Source organism: Callorhinus ursinus, unplaced genomic scaffold (genome assembly GCF_003265705.2).
Source record: "Callorhinus ursinus isolate GAN/ISIS: 27379988/994484 unplaced genomic scaffold, GSC_fseal_2.0 scaffold9, whole genome shotgun sequence".
Lineage (NCBI taxonomy): Eukaryota > Metazoa > Chordata > Mammalia > Carnivora > Otariidae > Callorhinus > Callorhinus ursinus.
The window spans coordinates 59149959-59175754 of record NW_027397071.1 but is presented as its reverse complement, the minus strand read 5'-3'; the positions used below and the strand labels follow the sequence as shown (position 1 = coordinate 59175754).

The 25796-nt window shown below is 56.9% G+C and overlaps 1 protein-coding gene across 14 annotated transcripts in view; it reads right to left on the bottom strand.

The window, feature by feature from the left end:
- Positions 1-25796, bottom strand: part of LRP8 (LDL receptor related protein 8) — a 77506-nt gene that overhangs the window by 30716 nt on the left and 20994 nt on the right. For 11 of the 14 annotated variants that reach the window (XM_073896728.1, XM_073896731.1, XM_073896734.1 and 8 more), the window contains exons 3-5: positions 11653-11775; positions 4237-4365; positions 761-1144 (exon numbers count right to left, since the gene is read on the bottom strand). In XM_073896728.1, the coding sequence (XP_073752829.1) occupies positions 761-1144; positions 4237-4365; positions 11653-11775 (636 nt within the window). The remainder of the gene's footprint in view (positions 1-760; positions 1145-4236; positions 4366-11652; positions 11776-25796) is intronic. The other 3 variants (XM_073896735.1, XM_025871659.2, XM_025871661.2) reach the window with 1 other exon arrangement.

Genomic DNA, 25796 nt, shown 5'->3' with positions numbered 1-25796 from the left:
AAGAACAGAACCAGTGGCTGAGCTTGGGAGTCCCCAGAGGACACCTGGCCAAGGCACTTCCAGTGTACAGATGGGGAGACTGAAGCTCAGAGAGGGGGAAGGCCTCACCCACGATCACACAGCACTCTGCCTGGCAGAGCCAGGACTGAAACTCAGGTCTCCTGTTTCCTCATCCACCGCCTCTCCCCAGGGCCACCTGCCCACAACAGACCCATGGCCTTCTTTTGAGTGTTGGTGCTCATTACTTAATGACTCCATCCCTTCAGCAAACCCTTCCTGAGCGCCGTCTGCATGCCGGGCACTAGGTGGTACGTGGAGAACCCAGAGACTACTGGGGAGGCTCCCCATCCTCTAGGAGCTCAAGGGGCGGGAGGGAGGTTGAGGAATGAATAGATGACATCACAGCACAGGCTGTGCTGTAGGAGAGGGTGGCTCAGGGTAGCCCAGGGGGAGAGATCCAGCTCAGCTGGGAGGGTTGAGGCCATGAAGGACAAGCAGGCCCCGCAGGTAGGAAGGGCAGGGGCAACCCCTGAGCCTCTGGAGGTCTCTGGCACGGGGGCTAGCCGGTGAATGCCTGAAATGGGGAAGGGCAGGGGGTGGGAGGTAGGACAGGGAGGGCAGGGCCAGAGAAGGCCCTGGGCCTCTGGGTTCAGACCTGAGCTGCGCAACTTAGGAGCCTGGGGACCTCCAACCGAGGGCTCCACCTTCCCCAAGCCCGCGTCCCACCGTAACCCAGGTAACCAGGGCGGCGGGGGCTTACGGCAGTCGGCCTCATCCGACTTGTCCTTGCAGTCGCGGTCGCCGTCGCAGCGCCAGCCCAGGTGCACGCACTCGCCGCTGCGGCAGGCGAACTGGGCGGCGGCGGCGCAGGCGGCGGGCGCGGCGGTGGCCCCGGGGCCCGCGCGGCCGCACAGCTCGGCCGCCTCGTCCGAGCGGTCCTCGCAGTCGAACTGGCGGTCGCAGACCCAGCGCTCGGGGATGCAGGCGCCGCCGCCGCCGCCGCAGCGGAACTCGCGGGGCCCGCAGGCCGGGTCGGCGCAGCCGCGCTCGTCGCTGCCGTCGCCGCAGTCGTCGTCGCCGTCGCACACGAACACGGCGGCCAGGCAGGAGCGGTTGCTGCACTGGAACTCGTGCGGGGCGCACACTGCGCGGGACAGAGAGCCGGTCGGCCCTGCTGCGGGGGCCCTGAGCCTGGCCCTCGGGCCGCAGGCGCCCTGCGGGGGGGGGGGGGGGGGGGGGGGTGCCAGGGCCCGCGGGCCGCGGGGGCCCGGGGGGGGGGGGGGGAGCGGGGGGCTTCCGATCCGGCGCCATGCACGGGGACCTGGGGCGACGCGCCTGCCCCTCCCTGAGCCTCGCAGCCTCACTCGGAGCGAGCATTTCCGTCCCGCCGCGGCCAGCATTGCGGTGGGGCTGGGAGCGCTTCTGCGGCGGGGCGGGGCCTGTCTCCAAGGGCCTTGTGATGTTCCCAGGAAAGGATACCGGACGGGACACCGACCCTTCCCCGAGGCACGACGTCTGAGGCTGTTTCCTGAGGGCACGGCTCAGGCCCCTCCCCCATGTGCCCGCACCATCCCAGCTCAGTCCCCTGGTCTGGCATCCAAGGCCACTGGCACAGAGCCACTGTCCTACCCCAGCACCTCGGCCGCACACACCCTGGCCTCACCCATAATAGACCATGCGCCCACCTCCTCACCTCCAGGCCTTCACCCAAGCTCTTCCCTCTGCCCACCTCCTGTCTCCTCCTGCCCACCACTGTCTCTGCATTTCAGTGAGGAGTTCTCATCCTTCAGGGGCCCGAAGTCCACCTCTTTTGTAACACACTGTACGCGCTCCTACTTGGGAAGCCTCCCTCTCCCTCTGTTCTCTTTCTGTGTGCCCTTCACAGCATGCTCAAGTGTCTGGGTCTCATGTCCTGTTTCCATCACAACTACTGCCTGGGGACTGGCTCTGAGACTGACCCAGCTTCGACCGGAGGGCCTGGCACAGAGGTCCCTGCACAGGGCAGGTGTGGAGTGAATGGTGCTGGGCGAGTGGGGGTGTGCATGTGCAGTAGTTAAGGGCACATGTCACTGGCCCTGCCTGGGGCCCTGGGCTTCCTCTCTCTAGTGAGCTGCTCAGCTCAGAGGCTGGGAGGGCTTTGGAGACCACCAGCCCAACTGCTAGTTTATAGATGGGGAAACTGAGGCCCAGAGAGGAGCAACTTGCCCAGAGTCACACAGAACCAGAACTCAGGTTTGGGGCTCTTCCCTCCTACCCTGACCCCTCTCAGCTTTCTGGTTTGCTCCTCCTTTCCTGGAGTGTAGGCAGTTATCAGAGCAGTGACCTCCTTGTCTCCTCCCTGCTTCATTCCTTACGACGAGGCCATGGATAGGCCTGGGGGCTGCAGCCTTGGGTTAACGTGGTGGCGGCAGCGCCAGATCTCTCCACGTGGGGGCACCAAGAGTCTGTTTTTATTTTCTGATAGAAAAATGTCATTTTTCATTGTTATTGGACATAAAATAGAATGATGTCTTCAGTTTCACAATGTAGGCAGCTCATCATGTGTTGCTGACAGCTCTATCAAGTTTCTGACAGCTGCATTTCCCCCCCTTCTGGGCTTTTTGGGATGTTGGGGCACCGGTGGGGAAAGCATGCACTACCTTGTGATGTCTGCCCCTCAAGATTACGCAGATGCCTAGATTAGCTCCTCACTTTCCTGCCAGACTCAGCTTGCATGTGTCTGGGGGGAAGGACTCACTAAGTCACTTCCTTATACTGAGCTCTCCCTGAGGCTTTAAAGTTGACAATAGCTTCAAGAGCCATATTCTCAGGCCTGCATCCAGAGACCCCACTCCCAGCACTCCCAATTGGAAGCAGCTCTGTGGAGGGAGAGAAGGAAGAATTCTTTCTCTTCTGCCCAGGTGGTTGGGAGCTGTAGCAGAGACGTCCAGTAAGACCTTCGAACCACCCTCCCCTGTCTCCCATAATTAACAAGGAACATGCCTGTCACCACATGGCGTAGTTAGAGATACTGCCACCCCGTGCAATAGCAGCTGATGGCCCTTAGAGCTGAGGAAGCATCTGATTATGTGGGGGGGGCGGTAAGGAGGGAAGAGGATTCTCATTGGCCATCGAAGCCCCGCAAAATTATCACAGCTGAGGAAACAAGCCAGTGCCATCACTAGGGCTTTGAAACTGCCGGCCAGGATCTCCCCCCATACCCAGATGCTTCCTCCTTCAGGCACATCAGAACTCCAGACTTGGAATCTAGAGTGCTGTGTGACTCAGAAGCCTCCGGAGAGATGGCATTTCCCCTGGGCCAGGGAGGATGGATAGGATGTAAATATAGAGGCTGGAGAAGGGAGTGCGGTGGGAGGCAGTGGTGGGTGAGTAACTGGCAAAAGCCCACACAATACCCCATAATACCTCAAACCACCCATATCTCAGCCCAGCCTTGCAGCCTAGTTATCGACAGCCAGTCTGTCTCTCCTATTAATCATGAGCTCCCGGAGGAAGGAGCATGTAGGATTCACCACATCATCCCTTCCAGAGCCTGGCTCCAGGCCTGGCACACAGTAGGTATCCATCCAATTGCATAGCCCCACTGGCCCCGGACCTGCTGGCCTGCTCCCGGGGAAGGCGATAATCCTGTGTTTGAAGCTCAGTGATGTGGAACTGCCCCAGTGACCAGTTCCATCTGTTCCTGCTGAGGCTGCTGGGGATGTCTTCCCGCCCTGTGACTTTCGTGCTCAAGTCTGAGATTTCAGCATCGGACGTCCTTCACACTTCAGGAGTCTGCCCCTCCCCCCGCCCCCCAGCACCACCAGCACCCTGGCCCGGGAGGCCAACAATACTCCCAAGACCCGGCCCTGGCCCCCTGCCCTTGCTCGGGGGTTGGTGGAGACGGATGGAATGGATGAGCAGATGTCAGATATGGTAAAAATACTCCTGGGCTTGGCTGTCCAGAGCCGGATTTGAATCTCAGTTCCACCACTCAGCCTTGGGCACTTTTCCTCGCTTGTCTGAGCCTCAGTTTCCTCACCCATAAAATGGGGATGATAATGGCTGCTCGTGCGGTGGTTGTGAGGATGAAAGCAGGAAATGTCTCTCCGGAGCGCCTGGCCGTTACTAGTGTCCTGATCGTTACCCTTTGCTCTCCAGCCCCCGAGCCCCGAGAGAAGTCCCCTCCCGTAAGGGGCTACTGCTCCCCGAGGCTGCCTGACCACCCTGCAGACCCTGGGACCTAACCCGACTCACAGGTGGCACAGCCGGCCTCGTCTGCTCCGCTTTCGCAGTCCTTCTCCCCGTCGCAGCGCCACGAGGCAGGCACACACTTGTGGCTGGCGGGTCCACAGCTCAGCTTCTCTGCAGGACACACCTGCTTGGCTGTGGAGACAGACGCACGCGCATGGCTTAGCCAAGGGGGACATGGGGCATGGCGCCAACCAGTCCTCCCGCCTGACTCCAGCCACCCGGCCTGAGGCCCTGGGAATCCGTCAGGGCCTCCCTGCCCTGGGTCCCAGTTTCTTCATCTGAGAAGCAGCTGCTGTCTGCCCCTAAGACCCTCGGAATCCCATGTTCTCACCACTCCCTGCCTAACGCCCTTTCAAGGGCCCTTGGTCCCTGGCACTCAAGCCCCTCCTCGATCCAGCCACCCCTGTCTGCCTCACCAGCCCCACCTCCCACCCTCCAAACATCCCCTTTGAGCTCCAGCAACACAAAATTGCCATGCCCTGCATGCTTCTCTGCCATTTCCCCGCCGTGTGCCCTGGGGTGAAATACGCCCCAGTCGGACCTCGGTTTGGCACATCAGTGACTCCATGATCTGAACCTGTGGATGTGGAGGGCTCAGCAAGACCCCAGCAGCTGCCCAGGTACGCCCCGCCCCCTCCTGTCCCCTCCCCCAGTGATGGTAGAGAGCTGTGCTGTGCGTGCGGCAGGGCCCAGCGGGACCACACAGCTATAATTACTGCAGCAGCAATCAGAGGCTGACTCAATCAGGGGCCTGGAGCCCCAGGGCTGATTCTCAATTTGGAAGAAAGAATGAGATCCCTGATCAGGGCTGGGGACAGCTCTCATCCTGAGCATCCCAGGATGACCCACGTGACAGACCCAGCGGTGACAGACACACTTCAGACCTCTGTGGCTGGCTCCCTGCTACCTTCCAGGGTGTAAACTCAGTCGTCGCTCAGATGTGCCAGGCACAGGGCTAGATACTGAATCCGCACAACTGCCCAGCAGGATGAGGATTATGTCGAGGCCTCCAGCTTGGAGGTCGAGGGCAGGGGCTCTAGAACCCTGGGCTTCCTGGGCATGAATTTGGTCACTCACTGGCTATGTGACCTTAAGTCAACAGTCCTCACCTTGGTGCCAACAGAGTGGGAATGATACTATTCCCTAAGTTAATGTCTGTAAGGCACTTAGAAGAACACTCACCCCAGTGCTCACTCTCCACTGTAATTCTCCAAATGAACAGAGGAGGACTTGTTTATTCACTCAGTGAGTATCTGCTGAGTGCTGCTGGGTACCAGACCTGGCGGTAAGCACTGGGTGCTAGTCACACAGCTGCTCAGAACCGAGTGAGGACTCAGAGTCAGCTGCGTCTGACGCCACACACTTGGCACAGTCTGTTGCACCTGCCGGTGTGGGGGGGTCACCCATGCCTCCCCCTCAATTTTGCCCCCTCATCTCAGACCAGTTTCCCCTTCTCTGACTTTCATAGATGGGCTGGCAGGGCACAAGAAATGGAGAAAAGGGGTAAGGTGGGGTAGGGGGCAGGTTTTGGAGGCAGGGCCCCCAAGACACTACTATGCCAAGGAAAAGAAGTACCTGGGACCCCAGAGTTCTCCCTAGGAATACATTTCGTGAAATAGGAGGCAACCCACTGGGAATGCAGGATTCATGGGATTCATTTTCTAGAAATTCCCCTTCACAAATAACTGTTGCATAAAGCCTTAGAGAGTGTGGACTCTCCAAGATCTTTTACAAAGGCTGCCTTGGGGCCATAGTGCAGGGTGGTGAAGGAGGTCTGGCTGCTTCCAGAGCCCCTCTATCACCCGCACACCACAGGACCCCTGGAAGCACGTGAGGGATCTGAAGCCGACCAGTGTTTCCCAGACTCCCGACTGCAGGGTGGGCTATGGGGGGGCTGCTGGAATGCAGGTTCCTGGGCCCAGCTCATAGTAGACTGCATCCAGACTTTGAGGGCACAGCCCAGGAATCTGCATTTCAGTAACTCCCCTCAACCCCTGCGTGATTCCCTTGCACCGCATCTGAGAATCACTGGGTTAACATTCTGCAAATCTAAAAGATACAGAATATTTCATCTCTTTCAAATTCACTCCCGTAAGAGTGATAGAGGCCTTCTGTGTGCCTTCAAGCTCCCGAGAGCAATGAGACAGAGGGACAAGGTGACCATCTATCCCTGAGCCAGGCCTCAGGAAACGGAACTTCATGGGGGAGTTGGAAGGAAGCCATATTTACTCAGCACCCACAGTGTGTCAGGCCACTCCATTTCCCATGTGGCCTGCAACCTCCCAGGTGAGCAGACCCTTCAAGGCTATACGTGCCAACTCCAGAGATCATCACAGCAGTGCCCCCAGAGCAGAGCAGGGTAGCAGTCCTTCAGGTAAGCACTGCATTTGACAGAGGAGGAAAAAGGCTCAGAGAGACCAAGGAACTGGTCCAAAGATGCACAGCAAGTGAGAGGCAGAGTCCAGGTTCCTCTGACTGAACCTGCCCTGCATGCTCCTGGGGGTAGAGAAGTAGCCTGAACCAGCCCCAAACTCTACACCCAAACGCCCAGGTGACTGAAATGGCCCTTGAGGGGCCTGGTTCTGCAGACCCCAGTGCAGCAGGCAGCTGCTTGAACTGTTAATGAATATTTATATAGTTAATTGCATAACCTTTCAGCAAGGACAATGATTAAACAATCTGTCTGCTTCCTTTCTTTATAATTAATAAGACATTTGCCATGTCCTTAAATAGACAGCTCTAATTACAGGCTCTGGAGGATTCAGCAATGCCTGACACCAGCCCTCCTACCCTCAAAGAGCCAAGGCACCGTCCTGGAAGGTGAGGACACAAGAGGTCACATCGAGGAGCACCCACTATAGTGAGAGGAGACAGAGGTCCAAAGAGGGGAAGGGACCGCCTAGGCTACTGGATGCCAGGTGTCCCAACCACCCCTCGCTCCTAGAACCTGACCATCTCTGCTGTCATATGGCTCTTCCCCAAAGCTAGAATGGGAACCTCACTTTGCAGGCTCCGGGGTCAGGCCTCCTCACTGCCTAGTCCTGGGGAGCTGGTCTGGGTAAGCGCTGATATGCAGGATCTCCTCATGAGGGAGGGGAGTGCTGTGACTACCTCCATTTTACAGACCAGGTGAGCCAGGCCCAGAGAGGGTAAGGTGTTTGCTTAAAGTCTTGTGGAGAGAGGCCGAGCTGGACTTCCAGCCCAGGTCTCTTATGTCCAAACACACTGCCTAACTTACCACACGTAACCACTGCCCGTGAGAAAAGCAGGCCTTGTTGGTGCCCCCGGCACCTCCACGCTGGAGAGGGTTTGCAAGAGGAAGGAGGCTCACTGGGCCTTTACTTAGGTAGGGTCTGCAACATGGCTGCCTGATGTCCACATTCAGGACAACTGAAGCCAAAGGCCCCCAGGCAGCACGACGCAGGAGAAAGAGCATGAATGAGTTTTGGAGCTGGGCACACTTGGGTCCAAACCCATTTACTAAGATGCAGGTCCTTCGGCCAGTCAATCTCTCTGCATCAAGACTCCATCCGAAAACGGGGCTACGTAATCTCCTAGAGTTGGTAGCTCATTTAAATGAAGAAACATGGAAAGCTCGACACTCAGAGCCTGGAACACATTCAGAGACCAGCTGCCGCCGTTTCATCTCACGAAATGCAAATATAAGGGGCTGGCAGGGCCCTGGTCTCGTTCCCCGGGGGTTCACGGGATCACAGTCCACAGGGCCCACCGTGATGGAGCCTCTCTCCGAGAAACACGCCCCGAGGAATGCCCTGGCCTATCAGGTGTCCCCGAGGTTCTGAGAGGCAGGCGTGAAGAAGCCTACCGTCTCTCAGACACCAGGAATCCTCCAGAGTTGGCAAGGGCCTGGAACGGCATGCCAGAGTGGCTGTAGGCATTATCAACTCCCAGAGAATCCTGCCCCAGAAATCCAATCCACTGGCGTTCTCTAATTTATAAGCTCACAAAATAATAAAAAGAAAAATGTCTGTTGAGTAAAAGAATGAGAGTGTCTGATGGCTGCTTAGTGAGTGAGCACATCTGCCGTGTCAGGACATGTGATGCTTAAGGGCAGACGACCTCCAGGTGGGGACGGCCAGCTCCAGGAGGGCCAGAGACTCAGGCGGCAGGGCTCCTTGTGTCCGGCTGCTGCCCAGGAAGCAGGGCATGGGGCCACCCCATCATGTGGGGGGGGCAGTCACACCCAGCTCCTTCCCATGGGCTCAGACGAAGTACTCCTAGCTAGTCAGCCTCTAACTTGCCTCTGGGCCTCAGAAAACCTCTGGGCCTCCACTTCCTTATCTACAGTAGGAAGGGGCACTTCGCTTGGTTCATCCGTAAGGTCCCCCAAGGTCCCCCTCCCAGTGGAAAGGTTCTGAGATGATGAATCAATTCCCATTTTCAATAAGCAGCACCTAAAGTTGCCACCCACTCACCTTGAACCAACCTCCCCTTCCCCACGCCGTAACCCTCCCACTGGATGCCTGAAGGTGGGTCAGAAGCCGTCCCCAATCAAGTAAGCTATAATTAGGACTGAAATGCCACTTTCATTAGGCAAATGTCCTAGGCTTTCCTACTGTGACTCCTGGCCGTATTTGATAGACACAAATCCCAGAACCAGAAGGAAAGAGAGCCTGGAGAAACTGCAGCTAGCCAGGGGCAGACGACACAGTGGGGGAGCACGAAAATGGGGATGTGCTCCCAAATCCCTTTCCCTCTCTATGTAGACCCCCTTCCTTATTCTAAAATGTTAAATTGCTGTATGTGGAGAGAGGGCCTGGAATCAAAATATAGTAATGAGTAACACTGCCATTTACTCCAGCACCGACACTTTGCCCCATTTTTTTCCATTTCGTCGTCGTAACCCCCACAGGGCAGGTTGCCATCACTGTATTTTACAGATGAGCAAACTGAGGCTCAGGGAGACTGGGCAACCAGGCTGAGGTCTCACAGGACCCGGACCCAAATATATCACACACCCAGTCCACTACACTTTACTACTGCCTGTAATCTTTCTTCGAGCTGGCATAGTCCCTAGGCCCCCGGTAGGCTATAGAGATGCACCTGGTAGACTGTGGGGGTTGCTATGGCAATACCAGTTAAATGGGCAGTGGGTTGGCTAGCAGGTTCCCATTTGGTGGGGAAGCAGTGAGTCAGCCTGCCTCCAGCTCCTGCCGCCCCAAATTCTGCCTGACCCTTGAGGTCCCACTCCGGCCCGCCTCCTCCAGGCCTACCCACAGGCCATGCCCACCTCTGACCAATATGACTTTGCACAGGAAGTGGGATCCTGGGCTTTGTGCCCCAGCTGGGAGAAAGAGGGTCCTAAGAATCCAGGAATCTTAGATGGTGGTCTTTGGAATTCTGAGATGTTACAAACTGGGGCCCAGACAGGGATGGGAAAGTGTGCAGGATCTCACGGCAAATTCACTGGGACAGCCCAGAGGAGGGCTGGGCCTCCTGACTCTCAGGGTGCAGCCTGGAGTCCTGTTCCCACGGGCACCCCGTCAAGCCTCAGAGAGAGCCTGACGAGCCCGTCTTTTATCACAGAAGGCCGACCAGCCACAAACCACCTGTGTGTCTTGGAAGCAAGGCCCTCGACTTCTCCAGTCATTCAACCGTCAAATAACAGTGCCTTACAGAGGGTACCAAGCAGGTCTGGGAGGCGGGAGGGGTGAGGCTGGAAGGGCCCTGCACTCGCCAGGGGATGGGAAGGCAGCAACTGCTAGGACAAGCGAGAGGGAGAAAGACAGAGGGAACCATGGGGCAGGGCACGGCGGGGAGGGATGGCAAGGGGGCGGCTGTCCAAGAGAGCAGGGTGGGCAGGACCCTGGAGCTGGGGCAGGGAAGATGAAAAGGGACATCGACACAATGAGACAGAGACACGGGGAGAAGGCGGAGCCCAGCTCTCCGGCAGCAGGACAGACCCCAGTAATAACTGTGCTGAGGCTCCCCTCGTTTCCCTGTTGCCCCCAGGGCCCAGGGCTGAGAGTGGGGCCGGGACAGCCCAGCTGGCTGACTGCAGCGCCCCCAGCACAGCCCCTGGTGGCCGTAGCCCCCTCCCCAAACACACACTCCTGGCTGTACACAGCTCTACCCCTCCTTAGCGGGGCAGCCTCGGGCAAGTGGCCAAACCCACCCTGGCCTCAGTTTCCTTCTCTTTAAACAGGGATCCAAGCCGGCCCTGAGGATGAGAAGCACAGCGGGCGTGGCTGGGCTTTGTGCCTTCTGCAGCCCACGACAAAGCTCTGGACCCAGCCCCAGGACAGGTTGGCTGCCTGGGGGGTAAGGAAAGGACAGGGCCTGTGGCCTGGCCAGGAGAGGCAGAGGCAGCTGTGCAAGGAGACAAGGGGGCCTCCTGTCTCGGGCTGGGGTCGCTCTTGCTCTCCCTTTCTCTCCCCCTCTCTCTCTCTCACGGGGAGACTGGTAGCTCTGTTGCTAGGAGACAAAGAAACCCAGTTATCACCAGCCACAGCCCTAGATGGGCCGCGGGCCTCCATTGTCCCCGCCTCTGCCTCTGGGGCGAATGGGACCCCTAACGAGGACGGGGATTGTGACTCGCGGGTCCGCACCAGCCCTCCCGTCCTCCACGTGCTCCCCACCAACCTTTTGTCTCAGTCTCACTCAGCTGAGGCTCTGCCTCAGGACCGCTGGGGCCTTCCCCGCCCCCTTCTCATCTCCTTTTTAATTTAACAAATGTCACGGAATGACCTGCCGGGTGTAAGTTTGCTTTGAGGATTAGGGCCTGGAAAAGAAATCAAGGAGAGACAAAGCCCTGAGTGTGGGAGGCGGGCCTGGGGCTCTGGCTCGGGCCCTCGGCCTCACCCCAGGCTGCCTCTGTTGCCATCCGTCCTGCCGTGGATGCTGGGGCTCCTGGGCTCAGAGTGCTGGCTGGGTGGCCTTGGGCAAGTTACTCAACCTCTCTGAGCCTCAGTGTTCTCCTTCGCAAAGTTCAGAAAGTGAACCCTCCTAAGGCTGCCTTGGGAAGATGAATCGGTGCACGCAGAGAGGCTAGCACTGTGTCTGGCCCACGGTGAACACTTAATAGGCACTCACTGTTAGCAGTACTCCTAGAATTATGATCAGAGTCCTCCAGAAAAATGGTGGGGGAGGCTGTGGGGAGCCCCGGAGGCTACGCTCTGGCTGCTTCTGGTTAGAAGGCCTGTTTCTAGCTCCTGGTACTCCAGGAGCAGGGCCCGAGCTGCAAGAGGCCTGTGAGGGAGTCAGCAGAAACCAGTACCGGCTAATACTCCTGGCCATTGGCCGGGAGCCCCCGACGGTGCGCCACAAGGCAGGTATGGAGCTGTGTCTGACAGATCAACTCCACTGAGCCTCCCAGCCTCCCAACAAGGAGGAGCTGACGAGGAAGCTGCGTGCCCGCCCCCTCCCCCCCACCCCACCAGCCCTAGCACCAGGACTCACTGCACGTGGTCTCAGACTCATCAGAGCCGTCGGGACACTCCTCCTCGCCGTCACACTTCCACCGCTCCGGGATGCAGTGGCCGTTGCCACAGGTGAAGTCGCTGTCTGCACAGGTCTTCTTGGCTATGGGGCAAGGAGAAGAGCGTGAGGGGGCTTGGTGGGCCCAGGAGGCTCTTCTAGGATACGGTCAGGTGGCTCTCGGGTGACCAGGATGTGCGCTGTCTGAAAGTAGGACCACACCACCTCCCACCACCCTACTGGGCCACGGAGGGCCTCGCCAACCAAGAGAGGACAGGAGAGACTCCCTTATTCATTCCTCAGGCATCTGCTGAGCATCGGCTGGAGACAGGTGACACCTGGCCCTGCCTCCAAGTTCAGGAGCTCAGGTCCAACAAAGGTACCAGGATCCATGCTCCAAGGGACTGCCTGTTCTCCTGTCTTACTCCTCTTCCCCCAAAGTCCAGTTCCACTGCCACCGCCCCCAGGAAGCCTTCCCTGATCACCTACGGCAGGTACTTTAGCCCCTCTGGCCAGTTCTCAGCCCCTTTACTGGCCTGTCCTGCTCCGCCTAACCAGGCCCTTCCGGAAGCACCAGGGAGCTGCTGCTAGTGAATCCTAAAAGCAAATGATTACTCTGAGACAAGATTAATGAGGTATGTTCTGTTTGGAGTGATGAAAAGAGCATCTCCTGGGTGAGACACCCAATCAGTCTCCCGAGAGAAAGTGCTCTCGAGGCACTCACACCCTGGAAGGGAGGCTCCTCGGGGGGGCTCTGAATCCCAGCTCTGCCTCTTTCGGTCTGCGTGACCATGGGGGTGTTACTTAACCACCGAGCCTCTGTTTTCTTATCTATATAACGGGAAGAAGAAAACAAGGGCACTGAGGAGGAATAACAAGTCACAGCGCATGAAGAACATGGAAAGAGGTCCTGGCACTGAAGATGCGGTCAGCAAGAGCTACTGCTGTTTTTATGGTTTGAGCCTTAGTTAGAAGCAAAGGAAACAGGGGACATATATAGCAGACTGAGATCTCACAGCTGGTAACAAAACTGGGGTAATAGGGCAGGGGCCAACATGGCTTGCCTTTCTCCCTGTCCCTCCACTGGCCTGATGCTCCTCCGGGTAGGGACTCTGTCAGATTCAGCACAGGGCCCAACTCAGGGTGGATCTCAGTGGGGACACTGGACCAAATGGGGGCATGGCTGCCCAGCCTCTGTTCCTACACCTCCAGGGCTGGGCTCAGCTTCTCCCAGGGAAGCTTCTTCCCGGTGGCCAGCCTTGGATTATGTAATTCCTCCCACAGGCTTTCTGGCTGCCTCAGGGACCATGTGACTGCTCCCCCTGGCCTGAACAGCCAGGCTGGGATTTGAGGACAGACACTGGGTCTCCTGAATCCATTATATTTCTGCCTTTCAGTGGAATCCTTGCAGGACATCTGTGTTCTAAGGTGAGTTTTCTTCACACTTTCTTTAGAAGAACACCTCTGTCTGTGCAGGGTTAGAGGAAATGAGAGGAATCCGTCTACCCATAGATTTGGTGGGGGAGGGGGGCTCTGAGGCCCAGAGAGGGAACAGGGCTGGCCCAGGGAAACACAGCAAGGCAGGGATCAGAACAATTTTTCCTGCCTCCCAGCCCAGGCCCCCAAGCAGCCCTCCCTGAGCTACGCACCCAGGAGCTGGTGTGGGTAATAGATACCAATACCGCCTTTTGGTAAGTCACCGCCTATAATCGTCTGAAAGTAAGTACAGTTATAAACCATAGCACCTGGGGCATTTTCTAACATGAGGACCAGAGCATCCCTTCCACAAGAAGCTCGGCGCCCACAGAAAAGAGGAAATGCATATCCTAACGTCTTCTTTATCCAGTTCTAACTTTCTCCAAGCACATTCTGTGTGCCATGACAAAGGGCCATGCATGTCCCCACTTGACACACAAGGAAATCCCGGCCCAGAAGTGTTAAGTACGTGTCTAAGGTCAGATGTGGGTGGCAGCAGGGCCACAATTTGACATCACAGTCAGAACCCTCTGTCCCCCCCCCCCACGGCTCCCCAGATAAAACTTTCAGCAGCATCAGATGTGGAAGAAAAGCCTCAAATGAGGTGAGAAAATCCCGCAGGAGCTTCATTTCAGCATTCAGTGAGCTTGCATCTGTGCCTCGCTCTGCACTGAGCACATGGAAGAGAAATCAGCCCGACCTGCCCCCTAGGAACTCAAGGTGAGTGATGAACAGGCAGAACCCAAAAGAGCAAGGTAAGCCTGACGAAGGAGATGAAGGGGCTCTGTCCCTGGTCTCAGCCAGCCAGACACTATCAAAAGACCCTTTCCTCCCTGGCATTCTGGGAGCCTGGGAGTGATCTTGGCCTCCCCCAGTGTGCCAAGCCCTGTAGGCACCAGGCAAGGAGGCCAGGGAAGCCAAAAGCACCTTCGCAGTCCTGAAGGGCAGCCTCCTGATGGATGTTCCACGGCAGTGTTCTGGAGAAGAGATTTGTTCCCTGTCATGACCGGTTTCGACATTTTCCACCCTGGCTCTGGCCTGGCACCTTTCACCCAGTATCCCAGTTGACTCCTGACATCGGCAATCTTATAGAAGAGGAAGCTGAGGGTGGTAGGTGGCAGAAGTGGGATTTTGATTCCATGTGGCAGCTGCCAAAGCTTGGGCTCTTCCCACTAAGGCCCTCAGCTACTTCCGTATTATCAGGCTAAGACGACCCCAGAAAAGCAAATGCAGTGTGACCAGTGAAATAGCTCTCAGGTCCCCACAGGACAAGGCAATGGGGCAGATCAGCCACATCGCTCAGAAGTACCACATGAAGTATTCCCCCTGGAATGTGCCCAGAAGTGGGTGCCAGAATAAACATGGGCCTGTGACAACCTGTCTCTGCTAATGGACCACTCTGGGGAAACTGAGGCGGCATGCTCACTTTCAGGTTGGGGACCATGACTCAATCACCTTAGTGGGCCATGTCTGAGAATGGAACCCCATGGAAAGATTTGGAGCAAGAGGTGAGACTGAATGCTGGCACAGCCACCTCCTCTCTGGGTGACCTTGGGCAAGTTCCTTCCCTCTCTGGGCAAGCGGGGATGATGGCTTTCCCGTGCAGCGCCAGTATAAGGACAAAAGGCAAAAGGGCTCTCGCAAGGGATCCCAATGAGCATCTCCGTGTTGAGTCGGTCAGTGTAATGAGCCTGACAGAGGCATGAGGCTACATCAGCCCCGCCCAGGCATGAGGGCTGAGCAGTCTTTCAAGCCCATCAGAGCCAGCCATGCCAGACCCCATTCCTGGCCTTGGCTCCAACTCCCAGAGTGATTCCCTAGCTGGGCTCGAGGCCGTGGCCCCCTGTTTCCAGGGATTTATTTCCTTCCATGCCAGTCTGCCCCTTGGACAATGCCCACCTCTGTGAGCCCCTGTACTCCACAGCCCAGGAGCTGTGCATAGTCATCCAGGGTCTGCGACATCATAATCTGGTACCATGGCAACAGATGGGCTGCCATGAAGGATTTGGGATTCCAGAGGGTGGTGGGGAGGAGCCTACCCCTGGGCAGAGTCGGGGAGAATGGGAAATCCCGGACAAAGGAGGTAGGCGTTGCCACTTAAAACAAGAACACCGGCAGAGGAAAGCATCAGAGACTCCATGGTCAAACTCTGCTCTGCCACATATGGGCTGTGTGACCTTTTGCAAGTTACACAACTTCTCTGAGCCTCACTTTCTTCACCTACATTCAGAGATCATATTGCTGCTTCGCCAAACACACAAGGTTGTGGGAAGCGAATGGGCTAAGGATTGTGTCGGGGCTTTATAAACTGAAAAGCATAAAAGTGCAAGTATGAGGCGGGTGAAGTCAGCAGCCCCAGTCGCTGTGCGTGTGACCTTGGGCCCACCCGTCACATAGGGCCTACCTCCTCATTTGGAGACAGAGGTGTGGTGCCGACTGAATCTTAAGTCCCACTCAACACCCAGAGTCTATGATCTCGTGAAATTATTATGATCACTCAGCACCTCCCAGCTTCTCCACCCCCAGAGGCCTCCTTCCCTGAGACAATACGCATCCTTCATGCTGCTTTTTCCCCACCCACGCTCATCCAGCAGCCCCAGGGCAGACAGAGGGCTTCAAAACAAAGATCAGTCAGGGCTGCCAGGTGGAGCTGCCTGGTGTGGGTTCCTCTTGGCAATCAGAGCTCTCTCATGTCAGAGCCCAGGGGCTTGAAGGCCCCTAGGCAGCTCTCCCACTCCGCCAGCCAGAGCACCAGGGGCCAGAGAGAACGGCTATTCAGTCCCAGCACATATCTGTGGGAGGGCTGCCCCTTGCGCCCTGATATTCTGACTCAGTCCCACTGTGTGGCCAGGAAGCCAGGGGAGGGTCACCTGACCCGGCCCAGGAAATCAAGGAAGGCTTCCTGAAGGAGGGGACCACGTTCAAGGAAGAGGAGTCAGCCAAACCGTGGGAGGGATGAGAGCGACAAAGGGCATTCCGAGAAGGGATAACAGGGCCTGGGGTGGGGAGGAGCCAGCAGAATGGCAATTTGGAGCTGGGGAGGAGGCAAGTGGCAAGGGACCTGGGAGCTCCACTGGGCTGGCGGCCAACTGACCTTGCCTGGTACCAATGGGAGGCCCCCTTTCCCTGAGCTCACCCAGCCTCTGCTAAGCTCAGGGGCTGCTGCTTAACAGCCAACAAAACCCACATCTCTGAGCTGCCTGGGCTTTTTTCAGGATTTGGTGAGACTGTGTGAGATGGATGATTGGCCCCTAGCAGAGAAAGAGAGAGACAATGGGTAGGACAGAGAGCAGGGGTAGCCATCCCCACAGAGGTTTCAGATAAGTCTTGCTATTTTCCTCCTTTGTAGATTCATGATGCCCATTGGCTTACAAAAGGTCCTGAGAAAGCCTGCAAATACCAGATTGACTTTGTTTCTTCCAGCACTTCCCACACCTGTTTAGCCAAGAAACTTCCTTGTTAGATGCCATGTCTATTAATTTCCCAAGAAACAAGTGGGCCAATGAACCACATCTGAGGAAATACGTTGTCGTGGAAGTCCCTCATCCTGCAGATTAGAAGACGAGGCCCAGGGAGGGGAAAGACTGGCCTGTGATCACACAGCCGAAGCTGGTACCCAGTCTTCTGTCTCTGGGCCAGCTCCCTCCACCAAGCCATGAAAAATAGGAGAAGGTATTCACAGGGCACTTGGCCCAGAGTAAAGCTAAGGGGAGACCACAGTCCTCAGAGCAGGGACTTATACAGAGAAGAGCAGGTGAGGGGAGACCGGTATCAGACCACCTGGGACAGGGAGATGGGAGAGATGTCAGGAATGCAGGCCCTTGGGTTTCTGCGGACAGGTCGGGGGGGCTCCAGGGCATATCCTTTGAGGGCTGAGCAGAGACCCATAGGCAAGGTGGATTCTGGCTCAAAATGGTTGCTGAGGCACCTGGGTAGGTCCCTTCCCCTCCCAGGGCATGGAGGGACTAGTCTGTTCCCACTTCCTCTCCCAAGCCTGGACCGGCACCGGCTGGCCTGGCTCTGGCCCTGCAGCCCAGCCCCAAGGCAGCGGGACCACTTGTACCCGGGTCGGGGAGATGAAAGGGCTGCTCCCCCCAGTTACCCTACGGCAGAGCTGGCCAGGCCCTGGCATTGCCAAGACAACCGCTCCCGGCAGAAGGAAGATCCGGGGTGGGGGCAGGGGGTGTGCCAGCCCGCCCCTGGCCTACTAACCTGGGAGGCAGATTTAAATGACAGCCCAGGAAGCTACTATTAAACTGTCAGCCCAGTCAACGGGATGACAGACCCGGAGTGTTCTCTGGCTGCAGCAACCACGCAGCAGGAGTGAGAGGGGGAGGAGACTGTGGCCCAGAGCAACCTGCACCCCCTCCTGGGAGGCCCCTGTGTGCCTGCCCGGTCACCCACTGGCCAGAGCCACCCTCTCAGGCTGTGGTGGGCCCTGGCACGAGAGCTGCAGGCAGCGCAGGGCCTGGAAAACTTTATTCTTTATTTTTAAGCAGAGGAGCCCTTTTTCCAAGCGAAACCCCGACATATAAAACAGGCAAACATGAAGCTGCACTACTTATCGGAAACAGCGGGAGAGGAGAGCCCATTGGCGGGGGGGGGGTACCCCTGGGCTCAAAGCCCATCCCCAGCAGCTTTGGGGCCCAGCAGCACTGGGTTCAAGCCCCGACCCCTCCCCGGATGTGTGATGTTCCTAAAAATCCTGTTTAAAGATTCCTGTGGGTCTAGGTGCCTGGTGGACTCAGTCCGTAGAGCACAAAATTCTCGATCTCGGGGTAGTAAGTTTCAAGGCCCATGTTGGATGTAGAGATTACTTAAAAATAAAATCTTAAAAAAATAAAAAAAAATAAAGATCCCGTGGGTCTGACCTAACATTTAGAACAGCTTCCGAGGATTTAAGATTCTAACTCTCTAAGAAGCCAAGTTTCCAAGCACACTCTGATCTGCTCACCCTTGGCCCCGGGACGGGACTCCAGGATAGTCATTGCGTGAGTCACACATGTCCATAAGCTTGGAGATGGCCTCTGATTCCATCCTTGCAAAGAACTGTCTCTCGGAATCCAAGCACCCCCACATGCTGACAAGCAGACTCAAGGCTCTTGGCGGTGCAGGAAAGGCAAATGGTTCCCACAGTGTCCCAACACCCACAAAGTGTGGTGGGCGGGGCTTGGCTGCTGGCTTTGTGCCGCCCAGCAGGCACCGGGGCCTCAGGCCACCACCATCCATCAGCAGGTGACATCTGAGTGCACTTTCTCCCCCACCCTCTCATCCCACCTGGGGAGAAAGGAAATGAAGCAGCAGCAGGTGCTGGGGGTGGCGGCTGGGGGCGGAGGGGCAGACACAGCAAGGGTCTGAGGGAGAAGGCAAAAGAAGATGAAGCAGTGAGCCTGGGAGGACCACTCTTTGGTGAGGGCATCTTCGCTTTTTAAACTGGGCAGTTTCCCTCAAAATTTCCCAGGTTCTCTCCTCTTCTTCCAACCCATTCCACTAAGGAGCTACATTTTTTAACCTGTCCAGATCGTAAGACCAAACAAAAACAAGGTGTGGCAGTGAGGTTTGGAAGGTTGGGAGGCTGGAGGGGAGACTGGATGGGAGGTCGCCCCAGAGAGATCCTCCTGGAGGAGGAAGTGGCACTGGAGCTAGGCCAGATTCCCCAGCTGGAGGAGGGGCCATGGAGGGATGGCCCAGGGAGTGTCAGGGTCAGCGCGGTATCCCAGGGTCAGCGGTGGCAGGGGACACAGATGTTGCTCATGAGCTGCCCATACCACCTTGTTCTAAATGAAGAGACGGGGTCTCCATACTACCCTCTGCTGGGGGTCCTGGGAGGGTCGTGCCATCCACTAGGTGAGGATGAAGAGGGGGCTCTAGACAGGGGGAGGGGCTTGAGCAAGACTTCCTGGCCAGACTTGAGGGTCTGAGGCCAAGTGAGTGCTCGGAGAATATCTACGGCCCCGCTCCTCTGATGGGCCGTGTGACCTCTTCCCACCCTGTGCCTCAGTTTCCTCGTGTGAACCAATCTTTAAGGACACCCTCCAGCTGAAAGCCTGGGTCTGTGGCTCTATGACAAGAGGTGTTGCTGTCCCTCCAAAAGGGTCACCTGGGGCTTCCCATAGCCCGGTCCCTCCTCTGGGCCCCAGCACATCATAGCTGCTCTCAGACACTGCCGGCCCCCAGCCCCACTGTCACCAAGGGAGGTCGAAGCCCTTGCTGGGGTATGTGGGACTCCCTGTCGCCACGGGAAAGATGAGCGTCTCCGAGGGACAGACGACAAAGGGGTCTAACTGTCACAGTGATTTGTGGACACAGGAGGTATTGAGCCAGCGACAGCTGTAGGGGATGGGGGAAGATGGGTGTGGGGGAGAGGTGAATGGGATCCGCAGGGGTCCCTGGCTGGTGTCTGCAAAAGGACCAAACATCACAAGAAGGGTGCTGCTTTGATGATAAGGTGGCACACAGCTCAGGCCACTCCTACCCTGGATTTGGGCCGCCCACTTGGCACTGAGAGTTTAGGGCCAAGGAAATAGCTAGAGGGAAACTCAGGGTCCCCTCAGAGTAGAAGCCTGTAGAGGGAAGGAGGCGTGGCTGGGAAACTATAACCTCCAAGAGAGTCCAGCCTGGTTCCCAGCTGCACACTGCCCGTCCACTCAAGTGGAGAGCAGATAGTTGGCCTCAGTGGGGACTCAGCCTCCTCTCAGCAGGGGACTTTCCAGTCTAGCCCCCGCCAGGCCACCTGAGCTGGGGGTCCCTGGCTCCGCCTCCCTCGGGCCAACCTTGGAGCCTGCCAAGGCCTCCCACCTTCCAGGCCCTGTTCTACCACCAGCCACGGATGGAAGAAGGGGCCACTGCTCTGCCTCTTCCCTGCAGTTGAAGAAAAGACTCCAGATCCCACTCCAGCCAGGCTCTGCCACCAACATGCTGGGTGACACCCACCAGACTGCTCTGGGCTCTGTTACCTCTACCCACACCGATCAAGAAACCCAGGGATCCCTGGGCAGAACTCTGCAGCCAGGGGCAAGAAAGCCAAGCCAGAGGGGTCCAAGAACACAGAATGGGCCAATGCTGCCTGGGGCGACAGCCTGACTTGGGCTTGCTGGTGGTCAGGCAGTGAATGATGGAGTTATGAGGGGGGCAGTCAGGGCCCGGGCCCCCGCGGTCATGTTGATGCAGCACCCTCTACCCACCTGGCAGTGGCCCTGGCTAAGTGGAAAATGCAAATGCTTTCACCGATCAGGCTGCCAGGACTGGGCCGCCCTGGTGGCCGACGGGCAGCCTATCTCCCTTCTCTGGCCTGGGAGTCCTGGCAGAAGTCCTGCGTCCGCAGTACCTTCTCCCTTCCTCCAGGGCATGGAGGGATTGGGTAAGAGGATCTCAGCGTGCCTTTCCTTCGGAGGAATGGGATTACCCACCAAAAGGTCCCGAGCGAGGTTGCGGGAGGGCGGGAACTGCGGCTCTGGCCCAGGGCCTCTCTGCCCACTGTGTGGCTCAGGTCGGGGGCTGTGACCGAGAGCCAGCAGCCACTGCTCTGCTGGCGTCCTCCTCCTTGCCAGGAAGCCATCTTTCCTCGCCCTACCAGGCTCCCATGTCCTCTAGAAGACGACCAAGTGTATCAGCACAATCCTCACGAGGACCTCAAGCCCCACCGCTACCTGCTCTGGCCCATCCCCGGCTACCGTGGGCTCCCATGTTCGCTCAGAGGGCACGGACAGACCGTGGGCTTTCCCATCAGCTCCACCAGGCAAACCCTCCCCACCCCCCAGGACCAGCTCCAGCACCTACTATTTTTTTTTAAAAGATTATTTATTAATTTGAGAGAGAGACGGACGGAGACAGAGACAGAGAGCACAAGCAGGGGGACGGGCAGAGAGGGAGAATCTCAAGCTGACTCCAAGCCGAGGGTGGACCCTGAGATCATGGCCTGAGCCGAAATCAACAGACTGAGCCCCCCAGGCATCTACTATTGATGGCGTCTGACAATGCCCTCCACCTCCAATAAGGCAGAAAGGAGTGGAGGCCGAGCCTGGGGCTCGCTGGGCCCAGAACACTAAAGGAGAAGCATTCACAAACTCCCCTTCCCAGGGGCTGCTTGTTTTGCTGCCATATTTTTGGCAGGCTAGATGTGGGCAGCTCCCGTAGCAAGCCCCTCCAGGCTACACCTACCCTGGCTGTCAGCAATGAGGTGATGTGCAGCCTTGCTGGACAGCATTCATCTCCCTGTTGATGGCCTGGAGAGGCCTCCCCTCCACTAGACTGGAGCAGAGTGGACTCACTAAGTCATCCCAATGACTCGGTCAGCCAGCAGTACATGGCTCAGCTACCACCATGAAGCCAGCCTCAGGGAGAAACAAACCCTTCAGGCCTCATCTCAGCTGGGCCCTTGGCTCTAGGAAAGCCCTTCACAGGGCTTCCCTGGGGGAGGAGTTCCACAAACCCAGGCCAGGGCTGGGGGTGTGGGGAGGAGCTTCTGAGTGGCCTGGGCCTTAGAGCCCTGAACACACTACTGCAGGCCCCCCCCGAGGTGGCCTTGGACCAATCCCTGATCCTCCCCAGCATCTCAGTCTCATTTAGACAAGGGAGGAGAAGGGAGTCAGGTTTTCCATGTGTGTCATTCATGGGCCTGCCTTAGGCACCTCACCAGGTCCAGAGTGGGAGGGACAGATGAAGGGCTCTCCAGGCCTGGGGGCAGGGCTGAACATAGTCAGCACTTGCTTCCAGGAGGGGCAGCAGGGGTGCTGCTGGGTGACAAGGACAGCAGAGGATGTACATAGTTCTGGGCAGGTGTTCCAGGGAGAGAGGGGAAGGGCCCTGAAAGTAAGGGCCACAGAGGAGCAGCAGGGGGAGGGGGTACTGGGGGGCTTTCTGGGGACACAGAGACCGTCTGGTTAGAAACTCAGCAGAGTCCAAAGGGAATCTGCAGCACTAAGGTCCTGAACGGATGTGGTGCTGAGGGCACGTTCACAACCCCTGCCCCCTGCCCCCAGCTCTCTCCTGGGCCTGGCTCTCTATAGCAGTGCTATAAGGTGGACAAAGGGTGGCAGGGCATCACTTCCTTTGAGAGATGAGGCAGCAAAACCCTTGAAAGAATGTCCTAAGGTCAGAGGGCTTGAGTAGGACCAGAACCCAGCCATTTTATCCCTAATGTTCTACAAGAAAATCAAGGGTGGTGAGGTCGCTGTGTGGCCTCAGACAGCCATCCCCCCTTGCTGAGTCTCAGTGTCCCAGCTGAACACAAGGACACTGAACTTGGGGGTCTCAGCCCTCACCAGCACCTCCCCCTCTCTGCATGTGGGGACTGATGGCAGGGCAGAGGGCAGAGCTGGGAGCCCACAGCTGGACCTCCAAAAAGGGGTGATTTCAGCTGGCAGCAGTGGGGGCTGGGGAAGCCCACCCTGAGAAATCTTGTTTGATCCAGAAGTAAAAGGTAGATTCTAAAAGCAGATGGAGAAGGAGGTTTCTGTTTGGCTTCTTGGTGCATTTGGAAGGAAATGGGGTCCACTCTCTGAAGCCCTTCAACATCCCAGGGGTTGAGTCTAGCGGGAAAGGGGAATGTGCAAGCCACAACCCTGGCCAGCAGCTTCCTGGGGGAGATGGCCCCTGGGTCCCCAAGCTCCCTCATCACACTGCCTACCTCAGGCTGTTGACATCCCGTTCAGCTTCAGCTGGTGGGCGGCCTGAGGCTGCACCAACAGCAGGCCACTCAGTGTCCCAGAACCACCGGTGTGACTATGCGTGAGTTACTTAACCTCCGAGACTTAGTTCCCTCACCTATGAAATGCGGCTAACCATAACCACACCCCTTGGGGGGCACACATCATGGGAGACTGTAGATGCTGAAATTATACGGTGAACAGTACAGCCCACAATGGCAACAGAGCTCTTGTCGATGACTGTCTTGTTTCTTACCATCTCCTCTGCTGATTTTCCTGCTGGGACTTTGGAGGAGAGTTTGGGTTGCCTTCCTGCGGAAGGGGAGAGGGCTAGGGGCAAGTAGACAAGGGGCTTGGTTCAGACGGGAGAACATTCTGGGTCCCCTGAGGTGCTGGGAGGTGGCCAGGGCAGATGGAGCAATGGGGAGTTGGGGGGTGGTTAGGCTCAGAAGGAACCAACAAGGACTACAGGCAGAACATACCTGGAAGTCAGGCCCTAGAAGCCATGTGGTCCAACCCTTACACTTCGTAACTGGGGAAACTGAGGCCAGAGCCGGCCGAGGCTACCTGGCAATCACACTCCCAAGGCAGCCTTAGAGGCGCACAGAGTCATAAAATAGCCTTAGAATCACTGAATAGAATCTTCAATTCCAGGAGAGGACCTCAGAATCTTAACACACACAATCTAAAAGTACTTAAACCCAAATGGCCCCACATTAGGACCGTGGGTACACAGAATCTGTCCAACAGAGAGAATCTTAAACTCCCAGACAGAAAGCAGAACCATAGTAGGTTCTAATCCAGGTGCCAGGAGTGGCAAAGGCCTGCCCCTTCCCCCAGCACGTACAGAAATCCTCTGTTCCCAGCGCTGACATATGGCCATTCTGCCCTCTTGAATGCTCTCAGCGACAGGGGACTCAGTCAGCTGTGCCGGCTGGAGGCTGGACGCATTCCTTCCTCTTGAACAGAGAGGGAAATAAGTTCTCAACAGGAGATCCCCACTTTGTACAAATGGGTTTTTCACCCCTCCTTGTTCTTTGGCTCTGGTCGGAAAGATTCCTAGGGAAGTGGAAAGGAGCCAAGAGCTGCCACAAAATGACTTTAACCACCAGACAGGCTGGTAATGGGTTTCGGTGGGAAAAAAGGAAGGAGAAGGGCGATTAATTCCAACTTGCTATGCGATAAAGGAAATTAAGGCATAATACCGAGAAGGCAGCAATACTATTAACCTGTACGGAATACCAATTACTTCAGTCTTCTCAAAATTGCTAGAAAAAAAGAGAAAACCCCAAAAGAGAATGTGATTGTGGCCCAGGGCTCATCTGGATTAGGCTGTTTGTTTGCCCTGGCACCCTAATGATGGGAATGAAGGAAAATTCCCTGTTTCCTGGGAGACGGCTGTGCCAGAGTCGGGGAGGAAAGGCAGGCCCACACGTTGCCACTGGACTGCTTGGCAAAAAGCTCAGGGCAGAGGGGGTCCCCAGGCGCCCTTTGGGGAGAGCTCGGTGCAAGGGCCCCCAGGGCCTCCCCGTGTCCATCACACACCCTTAGTCCTGTGTCCTGGGAGGGACAAAGGGAGGGTCTGATGACCCCCGACTCTAACTGGAAACTCTTTAAGATTTCTGCTGCTAGAAACCAAAAGAATCAAGCAGAGGGCCTATTGTGTGCCAGGTGTCCTGCTAGCTACTGGTAAGCCCTGCAGTTTGGTAAGACCTTCGGAGCTGGCCATGTCTCGGGGTGCTGGTCCTGCAGAGCTGGGGCTCAGGGCTCCAGCTGAGACCACCCACCTACCTGAGGCCAGCCATGGGGCACGCAGCGTGGGCAGAGTTAACAGCCATGGGCCACAGCTCAGTGCCTCCAGCCAGGGGCCCAGCAGGACAGCTGTGAGGCCTCTGGGCCAGATCTGGGCAGAAGGAGACAGACAGGGCTATGGGAGGCAAGTGGAGAGACGGAGCGGGGCAGGTGCCCAGCAGATCCTCACATCCCAGTGGCGCCCTGGCCTAGACCTTGGCCGCCTCTGCCACCTCTCAAAACCCCTCACCCTGAGGTTCTGAGCCAGCACAGTAACCCCAACAAGATAGGTCCCAACACAGCCTGGGTGGAAGGGAAGCCACTTCTGGAACAGTTTGCTTTCTGAGCATGCCCACAGCCCCGGGATTTCCACCCACCTCTGCCTTTTCTTCAAGTAGACAGTTTTTCCGAGCACAGAGGTTTGGCAGATGCAGGTCTGCTGCCCACTACAGGCCCCCTCCCACCAGGAGCAGGTTAAGGAACCGGGGTCAAATCCTAGCTTGCCCCACCCCTCCCCGAGTAGCTGGGTGACCACTGGCAGGTTACTTGACCTCTCAGAGCCTGCGTCTTCCTCATCTAAAATTGTGATGGTGAATCCTGACTTGCAGGGTAGTTGGTTGTGAGATACGTCTATCAGTTGACATAGGGCCTGGCACTTAGAAGACATTCAGAATATTCTAATATTTCAGAAAATAGAAATATTAGCAAATGTTCAGTAATGGAACTTCCAACTTTTCTCAGCCGATCCCCCACTCCCAGGCTTTGTACACAGTAGGCCCTCAGGAAGTTCTTGTTACAGTTATTAAGGGGCATTAGGAGGCCTGGCCTCTGTCATCCTGGGCCTCCTGGTTCTTCCTCACTTGGTTTTTCCACATGAAGTAGAAAGGCTGGTCCTTGGAGAGCTGCTTAGGGGAGGGCAGCTGGAAGGTGCTCCGTTGCCCCTTTCTGGGTGAATGATGAGCCTGTCCCAGGTCGAGCCCACGGGAGGCTGGGAGGCCAGGGGGTCACACAGGCACATCTTCCTCATTCTTTGGAAGTTTCCCCACTCTACCGTGGCGTCTTCTTCCACGTCCCCACGTGGGATCCAAGGCCTCTTTCGGTCACAGACTCGTCACGCTGTATTGTTGTCACTCGACTTTCCCCACCAGACTCGCAACTCACTGGAGGCAGCATAGGTCTACATGGTGAGCACCAAGGGGACACTTAGGGAAT